The sequence below is a fragment of the Xiphias gladius genome, chromosome 7 (genome assembly GCF_016859285.1).
Source record: "Xiphias gladius isolate SHS-SW01 ecotype Sanya breed wild chromosome 7, ASM1685928v1, whole genome shotgun sequence".
Lineage (NCBI taxonomy): Eukaryota > Metazoa > Chordata > Actinopteri > Istiophoriformes > Xiphiidae > Xiphias > Xiphias gladius.
This window is the reverse complement of record NC_053406.1, coordinates 26619033-26629032: the sequence shown is the minus strand read 5'-3', so window position 1 is coordinate 26629032 and position 10000 is coordinate 26619033. Positions and strand designations below refer to the sequence as shown.

The following is a 10000-nucleotide window of genomic DNA, read 5'->3' as shown; positions in this document are numbered from 1 at the left end:
ACACACACACACACACACACACACACTCATACACACAGGTACAGGTTTATATACACACACACACACACAGCTACAGGTTTATATACAATACACACACACACACTCTTACACAGCTACAGGTTTATATACACTACACACACACACTCACAGCTACAGGTTTATATACACACACACACACACACTCTTATACACAGCTACAGGTTTATACACACTACACACACACACACACACACACTCTAGTACACTGCTACAGGTTTATATACACACACACTCTTACACACACAGCTACAGGTTTATATACAATACACACACACACACTCTTACACAGCTACAGGTTTATATACAATACACACACACACAGCTACAGGTTTATATACAATACACACACACACAGCTACAGGTTTATATACAATACACACACACACATACACAGCTACAGGTTTATATACAATACACACACACACTCATACACAGCTACAGGTTTATATACAATACACACACACACACACACACACACACACACACTCAAACACACAGCTACAGGTTTATATACAATACACACACACACTCATACACAGCTACAGGTTTATATACAATACACACACACACACACACACACACACACACACTCTTATACACTGCTACAGGTTTATATACACACTCTAGTACACACAGCTACAGGTTTATATACAATACACACACACACTCTTATACACAGCTACAGGTTTATATACAATACACACACACACACACACACTCTTATACACAGCTACAGGTTTATATACAATACACACACACACACTCATACACAGCTACAGGTTTATATACAATACACACACACACACACACACACTCTTATACACAGCTACAGGTTTATATACACTACACACACACACACACTCATACACAGCTACAGGTTTATATACACTACACACACACACTCTACTATACACAGCTACAGGTTTATATACAATACACACACACACTCTTATACACAGCTACAGGTTTATGTACAATACACACACACACTCACACAGCTACAGGTTTATATACACTACACACACACACACACTCATACACAGCTACAGGTTTATACAGACTTATTTATAGGTTAATAAAGACACTGAAGGTCATAGTAACAGACACACAGAGGTGAGCTGATGTGTTTTTAAAGACAAATTTTCATTAAATGCTTTTATTTTGTCTCAACAGGAAGTCAGTGTCCAGTACCTGAGACCCCACCTGGTGCCCTGATAAACCCTGTCCAATCAGAATACTTCTTCAAAGACCACATCCTGTTCATCTGTGAGCCTGGATACAGACTGCTGAAGGTATAACACCAAATCAGCACCTGCCTCCTGCTCAGACTGATACAAGGATTTTGGCGGGAATTTCAGTGGGGTTTCTCCAACATCAGCAGGTGCGGTTGTTCTTCAGATGTAGCTACGAAGATAGAATAGGATCAGGATTAAGTGGAGACCGGTTGAAGACTAAGACCCCATAGGTTTATTTACTGAGTAAACAGAATGGGACATCCATGCCACCGTGACCTCTGAGGAACTTATTGTGGATTCATAGGAAAATAGCAGCACCCCACCCCCCCAAAAAAAGTCTGCATCACTTCTTGAGTTCCTGCTACTCACCATGGATGTTTTATATCAAGCACGTACAGCACCGATAGGTGGCGCTGCTGTCTGTACTGTACTGCTGTTACTGCAGCTGGCCCTCCTCTGGAAGAAACCCCTGTGTCGCCCTCTAGTGGTGCAAACAGGCAGAATGCAGTTTAACAGATGTCAGGTGAGGTTCTCCAGCCTTTCGTAAAATCAGAGCTGGTTTTTATATTGAACAGGTATCGCACCAGAGGTTGGTTTCCCCCAGAGTCAGTGCACTGGTTTTATAGAAAAGTGAAGGACATGCTGCGTTAACAAGGTAACGAGACTCCCGGCCCTGTTCCCTCTCTCGTCTTGTGTGTCTGTGTTTCAGGACGGTGAGTATCTAGACCATTATCAGCTGGACTGTCAGGCTGACGGATCGTGGAGCAGCAGTCCTCCTCAGTGTCAAAGTAAGACAACAGCACAAACTCCCTGACACCACGACCTCGGATCTTGGATCTTTGTTACTGTTGCGCTCGGTGTAAAATCTAGATACAGTGCAGCTCCTGAAGCTGTGTCCTTTGTGATGAGGTCTTCTTGACATGTGAAGGCTCAGTCTTTATAAATGAGTTAGATTTGACTGATAAAGACCTAAAACAGCAAATACACTCAGTGCCGGAGTCTTTCTTTCTCTTACTTTATTTAACAGCTCAAATGTCAGTCAGATTAAATGTTTTTTGAAGGGAACCTGGCCCAGAAGGCAGATACAAAAACAGTAACAGTGTTTGGCTGTGCTGCTTATCTGCACCATTGGAGTTGTGTCCCAGACGGAGAGTCTCGGTGCTCAGGGGCCAGGGGAAAAGCGTCGGAGCTCGGCTGTAAAGCAGGTTTACGCCGCCCCCTCTGGGTGACGGTGTCAGTCTGTCAGTGGCCTGGTCTTCCATTCAGCTCCTCGCTGCCTCCAGTCATTTTCATCAGACGGAAAACTGACACACATCATCTCAGCCTTCAAATATGTAGAAATAAAACGCCTGTCGTCACTTAATACAGATAAACTCTGCGTCAGGGCGTCACAGAAGCAACAGTAAGGTTTCGTTTATTAGTGAAACGGCAGAACAGACGCGAAGGAGCAGAAAAACCAGCCACAAATCTCCTGAACAAATTTTACAGCTTCGATGGTTTGTGAGAGACCACAGGTTGAGTAAAGAAAGAAAAACCTTTTGGCTTATGAAGAGGTCATAAACAAAGCTGCAGTGTTTTCATGCTTCATTAATGATTCAGATTCTACACATGTAATATTTAATTATTTTATGAATAAACATGAATAACATTAGACCCATCGGTGGTGCTGTCATTCCTGTTTCCAGGTCTGTCTAATCTACAAATCATGTAATATAATATATAATGAATATGTCTCCACGGCAGCCCGGCCGCTTCAGGTCGGCCGAGCATCAGTAAACAGATTCCGCTTGTCCGACCCTGCGGGTCCTCTGTCCTCTGAGACACATTCAAGTGCTGATGGAGGACCTCCGTCAGTTTCTGGATGGGAGGAAGGAGGAAGGAGGAAGGAAAGCAGCCGCTGAAACTGTATTTCCTGCTCTCTCTCTTTCTCCCTCTGCAGAAACAGTCTTGACGAGGAGGCGAAGATCCGGCATCTTAAACAGTCAGAGTCTAGATTAGTCACTGCTGCCAGCACCGACACACACTGAAGAAACGTAATCTCATTTCCACACTCGTCAGTAGTTTGCTCTAAAGTTAAATTATTTTCTAATAAATCAGACCAGTTGTGTGTCTGTGAAATAAGCTGCAGATCAACAGTCACATTTCAAAGCTGCTGGGAACGTCAGCACAGGAACAATAAGACTGAAGTTATTTAGGAAATAAAAGAACATCCTGTCGGGAACGGAAATGTGCTCAGTAAAGGTCTCGTCAGTCCGGCCAGTAGTTACAGTCTGTATTTGTACAGGGACGAGTATATGGCATGAAGCAATGTCACATCACAGCATTTTTAGCCCGAGCTAATAAAAATACATAAAACTCAACAATAAAATACATAAAAAACAGAACAAAGGGCGTGAATATGATCTGTATGAAAAAACAACCATCAGCCTCAGCAGCTTTCCAACTGATGAACATACATTCGGCACAGAGAGAGACCTCGGGCCTCTGACTGAACTGTAGGATGATGCACATGTGCTGAGGTGGGACTCATGTTCTCACCTTCACCAAAGTTCATTTCATCAAACCTGCTTCACAAATCATCATGTCATTTCAGTTCAGCTGCTGTTATGTTACAGTTTGTCAGGGGCAGACCGATGGAGTTTTCACTAGGTCGACTGGAAAACGGGTAAAAGGGAAATTCGTCCATTTTACATGTGAAATATCATATTTTACTTGTGAAAACATGAATTTCATGGTGTTTCACTGTTCTGTGCTCAGAAAATGACACCGGCACATATTTAAGATTAAAACAAACATTAAAAACCAAAAATGAAAAGTTCTCATAAACCAAAATCAGTCAGTGAGTAATTTGTTTCGGTGCCCTACTGAAAACAAATCCTCTGAATCTGGAGATCTAGTTATTAAAGTAAGATTTACAGCAGAAACACTGAGAATAGGAGCAGAAGGACCACGTGAGAAAAACATTTATCAGATTCATATATTTAAATAAAACAAGACCAGTCTGAATCTCAATCCTGACCGATTTCATTCAGAATATTAGAATATTCCACATTTTCTGTGTTTTTCTGTAACGTCTGTGTTTTTGCAGCTTTTTTAGAACATTCCCGAACAGGCTGTAGTCCGTGTGACTGCAGTGAGTCCAGTATTTACATCAACACCGGATTCTTGAAGCGGCGTCAGACTCTTTCTGTATTCACGAGTCCTGATCTTTGAATAGTTCTTGAGTCCAGAAACTGGAAAAAAAATGCTGTACGCTGGCCGGTAAAGGTTTGTGTCCTCTCTGTCGCAGCGGTGGATTGCGGGAGTCCAAAGGTGGTCGACATGGCCGACGTGGTGTTTGGTAACCGTGACAACAGCACGCTGTTTGGATCGACTGTCACCTACGTCTGCAGAGACGACACCTTTCAGCTGAACACCAGCAACAGTGAGAGGATCGATATTATTATTGTTGTCAGTCGTAGACCTGTTCTGTAAAGTCTCAGCATATTGCAGGTATGATTTCACATTTGTGAAGTAACTATATGGACGAGATGAACTGAAACCCAGTTCTGAAATCATTTGTGGTTCAAAACTATAAACATATGGACCTGCTATGTGGCAAATAAATTCGCAGGTTCTCATAAAAATATGTATCCTGTGTATAAAACATCACACGATAAGAAAGGTCAGATTTAATTTGCTCATAAATGTCAAGTTTCCTCTTTAAACTTGTGTTTTTTTCTGCCTCCGTTTGTCGGGGTTCTTAGATCTGAAGAGTGAGGATGTGTTTGCAAAGAGGCAAAGACATTGGTCCAGCTGTATCTGTGCATCTGTGTTGTAGGTTCCTACACTTGTGGTCAGAACGGAGAATGGACAAATTCAGAGTCGGGGCCCAAACTGCCGAGCTGTCTGCCAGGTACCTGTCTGTCTGCCGTCCGACACTCGTCTCGTCTTCCGTAACACCACTAACAGTGCATCACCTTGAATGAAGTGGCCTTCACTCGTGCTCATGTCTGGCGAAAGCGAGGAGATGAGAGACACCGATAATGTATCAGAAATGACCTGAGGACTCTGTCTGACTCTGCTTCCATGTCCCCGTCCAGCCTGCGGCCGGCCGTCCCGCTCTCTCCCGCTTCAGGTGAAGCGGATCGTGGGCGGTCGGAGTGCCGAGCCTGGCCTGTTCCCGTGGCATGTTCTGCTCAGCGTGGAGGATCTGTCCCGGGTCCCAGAGGACCACTGGTTCGGCTCTGGGGCCCTGCTGTCCGAGTCCTGGGTCCTCACGGCAGCCCACGTCCTGAGGTCCCAGAGGAGGGACACCAGCGTTGTCCCCGTGGCCCCGGAACATGTCAAGGTCAAAAGAGGAAACTTACTGGGGTGGTTTTAACGAATGAGTGTTTGAGCGGAGAACGTTTCCTGTTCCTTACATATTGTGTTTATTTTTGAGGAGCGTCTTCGCTTGTTTTTCTTGTTCACGTGTTCACCTTATTTTGGGAGAACATTTCTTTGCTTTTAAGCTTTATCCCTGTTGTAAGGGCAGTTTTCTGTTTAAAATATTTGAAGCCTCCCCTGTGCTGAGGACCTAACAGCACCACTTCAACATGAAAACAAACCTCAACTCTGGTGATAAATAGAAGATGATTCACGCAGTTTGAGGTTTTCACGAGTTATTCTGAGTTAAGTTTATTTGATGAAACATGCAGATCTGACCAGACAGACCAGATTAACCAGTATCTGACTGTGTCTCCTTTTCTTTCAGGTCTTTCTCGGTCTCCATGACGCCCGAGACAAACGTCTGGCCACCAGCCGCTCGGTGGAGGAGATCTTTCTCCATCCAGACTTCCAACCCAACAACTACAACAACGACATCGCCCTGCTGAGGCTGAGGGACCGCGTGGAGTTTAACGAAGTCATCCGTCCAGTCTGTCTCCCACCACCACAAAACAAGGTGGGACACTTCCTTACTGTCCAGAGAGCGAGGACATGTATGAGAGACATTTTAGAAATATTGCAACATTTTTAAAAACTCAAGACATTTCGTAAAGTGTCGACATTTAACAAAAATGTTGACATTTTAGGAAAGTGAAGACTTTTGAAAAGTTTTTGTGAAGTGAGAAAATACTGAAAAAGTTGGGACACTTAAATGAAGCGAGGACATTTTTGAAAATTGAATAAATGTTTGAACAGTGAAGACCTTTTTACAATTTAAGGACATTTTTAGAAAGTGACATTTCAGAAGCGAGGACTTTTTTTTTCAAACCTGGGGACATCCTCTTGTCAACGCATAAATATTTTCTTGAACTGACCACAGGTTGACCTTCGACTCCTCTCTCTTTTTCAGGACGACCCGCCCACCCCTGTCCACAACTCTCTGGGTGTAGTTGCCGGTTGGGGGATCTCCAACCCCAACGCCTCCTCCTCCTCCGGTGACCCTCCCTCGCTAGCCTCTGACCCAACGGTGGCCGCTGACCTCGGGGTGACCTCAGACCTCTTGCAGTACGTGAAGCTGCCGGTGGTTTCTCAGGACGAGTGTCAGGCGAGCTACACCTCGCGCTCCGTCAGCTACAACATAACCGACAACATGTTCTGTGCAGGTTTCTTCGAGGGGGGCAGGGACACCTGTCTGGGGGACAGTGGGGGGGCCTTCGTGATGGAGGACGAGGTCAGCCGGAGGTGGGTGGTGTTTGGGTTGGTGTCCTGGGGGGGGCCAGAGGAGTGCGGGAGTCAGAGAGTGTATGGAGTCTACACCCGAGTGGCTAAATATGCGGAGTGGATACAGAGCCATCTTCAGACCGCCCCCTGGTGGTGAGACAGGTGTCACAGCTACAGCTGAGACCGAATGAGGACGCAGGAGAGACCACACGTCCTCTGGTCGTCGGTCCAACGGCCAGAGTGCAGTGTGGTAAGAAACCAGTGTCTTTCCGAGACTCTCTGAGGGATGAAGGGAACTACTGCGCTCTGTTTCCATAGTCTCGTCTTTCTTTGACCTTTTTGTTTTTATCGGACCAGGAAGGTCCGAGCCGACTGCACTGGAGTCATTGCTTGTGTAACGGTGCCTCCAGACTTTCGTCCTGCTTTACGTGCACGAATCTGTGCACGTGGATTCCTAAACTGAACCGACAGACCGATGTGGACGGATTCCAAACTCAGCGCTCAGTTTAGGGTCAATTTGAAAGCACAGCGTCTGAAGTAAGCGTCTACTCAACCTTCAACGTAAAAGCCCCACCTACCCACTAGATGAAATCAATTCTGCTGCTACTATAGAATAAAATATCCTGCGAAACCGCACAAACAAAATCAAGTTACACTTTATTAAGGCAGAGCTACTCAGCTGTCAAACATATCTAAATATGCACTGTGCTGCTGTATTATGTGTGAAAAATGAGTAAAAACAGGACAGAAACAAATCTTAGATCAGATTCAGATTCCGTCTCTTGTACGGCCGCTTGTGTTTCGATGATTCACTCTGGAGGATCGGAATTGGCACTGAAAACGTATCAGCTCTACAGAAAGAAAACCTAGACCTAACCATGATCCAGAGGTTCTTCTCAGCTCTGTTTACTGAGGTTCAGCTCAACTAAAGGAGTATTCCTGCCTTTAAATTCAGAATCTAACACAGTCTGAGTGTTTGTAGAACTTTGACTTCTTTCACTCACAAGTGAGAAGCCACACGTTCCTTCATTTAGTTTCGGTTGTCAGTGATGACCAAACAGTTTCGTTCTTGGTTCTGTGTGAATGACCAAAGAGACTGTAATGTTATCATGAGTACTGCCAACAAAGACCTGGACGGAAACACGCAATAATATGCTTTTTTCTATCCCAGAATCCTTTGCTACAACCCTCTGCTTTCTCTACTGATGTTTTTTACCTCAGTGCCTGTAGACGTCAGGATGGAAACTTTAGTTCATGTGTCCATCCAACGCTTTGCTCCACATTGCTAGAAAATGTACCATATTTATTCCTTTTCTCCAGAGGATGAATTCTCTCACTTCTAGTGACTCCATCGTTCCTCTAGCGCCACCCTCAGCACAACCTTGACATGTGTAGCTCCACTAATCTTCACACTCTGAGAGTGGAGAAATGATTGAAATGTTGTTTGGTCTGACTGTGGCTGTAATGAACTCTGCAACCTGTAGGGGGCGCTAACACGACTTCAGCCTATTTAAGAAAGAAAAATAACCGTATGAAATTGGATTAAATTTGCAGACAAGAAGATGAGACAGAAAAATGAGCAAACAGACAACCAGTAAATTCAAACCTGAAAACTGATTTTTGATCTTGTGTTTGTCTGGAAGAAATCAGCCACCGTCCTTAAGATAATCTCCACCTCTGTTAAACATCCAACAGTCCACTCTGTTCTTCAGTGGACATGTATTAAAAATGTACTGTATTATGCCTCCACTGATATGTATCTTCATATTTATCATAGAACGTAAGTCACATTGTTTTGTTAACTACTGTGTTATCACATTATTATATTTTACACTCATATGTATGAATTATACAGAATGAATCGAAATAAACTCAAAGGAAAGTCGCACCTCCTGAGAAACTGTCACATGTGATCACGTCACTGTTACAAAGACCGAATGTAATCAGATACATTCACAGTGTATTTAACAGACATTAGTATTAAAATGTAAAGCAAACAAACACTGCTCCAACACTTAACTTCCACTCAAACAAGAAAAAGTTCGTAAAAGTTTCCTTGTGAACTAATGTGAACAGTTCCTGCTCATTTAGGACAGTTATGTGACATTAAACCCGAATCTCCTGGCGAAAAGCAGGACCTGACTCTGCTTTGTAGAGTCATGTGGTCTTGCACTTTACGTTGACTCAGCAGACACAGTGACTCACAGTAACCGACTTACAAATACTTGCATTTAACAACAGGAAAAAGAAGGAGATGTCATCAAAGATTGGAAATTCATTCCTCCCTAATAAACAGCTAGATGTGTGTTTGCAGGATGTTCTACAGCTCTGCCTCCCAAATGTCCAAACCCAGATCTGAGCCTGAAGCCTTACACGATGCCCTAAAGCCCACACCTCATCGGGACCCACTGGGTTCAGGCTCAGTTATCATTTATGATTAAATTTACAAAACATGCAATCTGTGTATGTTGTCCGCATTCGCAGTCGGTTTCTTTTTAGCACGGGTGTTAATTTTGATGCCGATGTCGGAGCTGAGTGGTTGATTAAAGCAGAGGCCATGGCCGCTGCTTGATGATGATGATGATGATGATGATGATGATGATGATGATAATCCTCCGGAGAGTCGTTCAGAGGTTCAGTCCTCTGAACGACAACTCCTGTGGAGCCAGGACACAGTCTGTAAAATCAGGGTCTATGGATCTGCAGTTTGGGTCAAAAGTCACCGCCGTCTTCATCAGTCTTCATCTCTCAGCGATGGTACCGTTCAGATCCTGTCTCTCCATGGTGTCTCTGATCCAGCTCAGGAAGTTCCCCAGTCGGGTATAAACTCCGTACTTCCCTATAGCAGCACATTTCTCCCCCCAGCTGACGACTCCGGTCAGAAACCAGGTCCCCCTGTAGTACACCACGAAGGGTCCTCCGCTGTCTCCACTGCAGGCGTCTATACTGGCCTCCAGGTAACCTGCACAGAACATGTTGTCTGTGATCACCTGCAGGAGACACAGCAGGTTAAAGACAGGCTTTAGCTCACACCCCCGAGCTTGAGGGTTTAGTGACAACAAAAGGAGTCTGCGCTCTAAGGTTATGACCCGCGGTGG

At 44.4% G+C, this 10000-nt stretch overlaps 2 protein-coding genes across 4 annotated transcripts in view; one reads left to right on the top strand and one right to left on the bottom strand.

The window, feature by feature from the left end:
* The window catches only part of masp1 (MBL associated serine protease 1), a 21110-nt gene extending 14018 nt beyond the window's left edge, over positions 1–7092 (top strand). Inside the window, exons 7-13 of the mRNA XM_040130559.1 lie at positions 1213–1331; positions 1984–2062; positions 4564–4698; positions 5095–5169; positions 5357–5604; positions 6010–6198; positions 6592–7092. Coding sequence (XP_039986493.1) covers positions 1213–1331; positions 1984–2062; positions 4564–4698; positions 5095–5169; positions 5357–5604; positions 6010–6198; positions 6592–7059 — 1313 coding nt within the window. The 3' untranslated portion in view covers positions 7060–7092. The remainder of the gene's footprint in view (positions 1–1212; positions 1332–1983; positions 2063–4563; positions 4699–5094; positions 5170–5356; positions 5605–6009; positions 6199–6591) is intronic.
* Positions 7093–8775: 1683 nt separating this feature from the next.
* LOC120791817 (coagulation factor VII) overlaps positions 8776–10000 on the bottom strand; it is a 13551-nt gene continuing 12326 nt past the window's right edge. For all 3 annotated transcript variants that reach the window (XM_040130556.1, XM_040130558.1, XM_040130557.1), the window contains one exon: positions 8776–9892. In XM_040130556.1, coding sequence (XP_039986490.1) covers positions 9644–9892 — 249 coding nt within the window. In that variant the 3' untranslated portion in view covers positions 8776–9643. The remainder of the gene's footprint in view (positions 9893–10000) is intronic.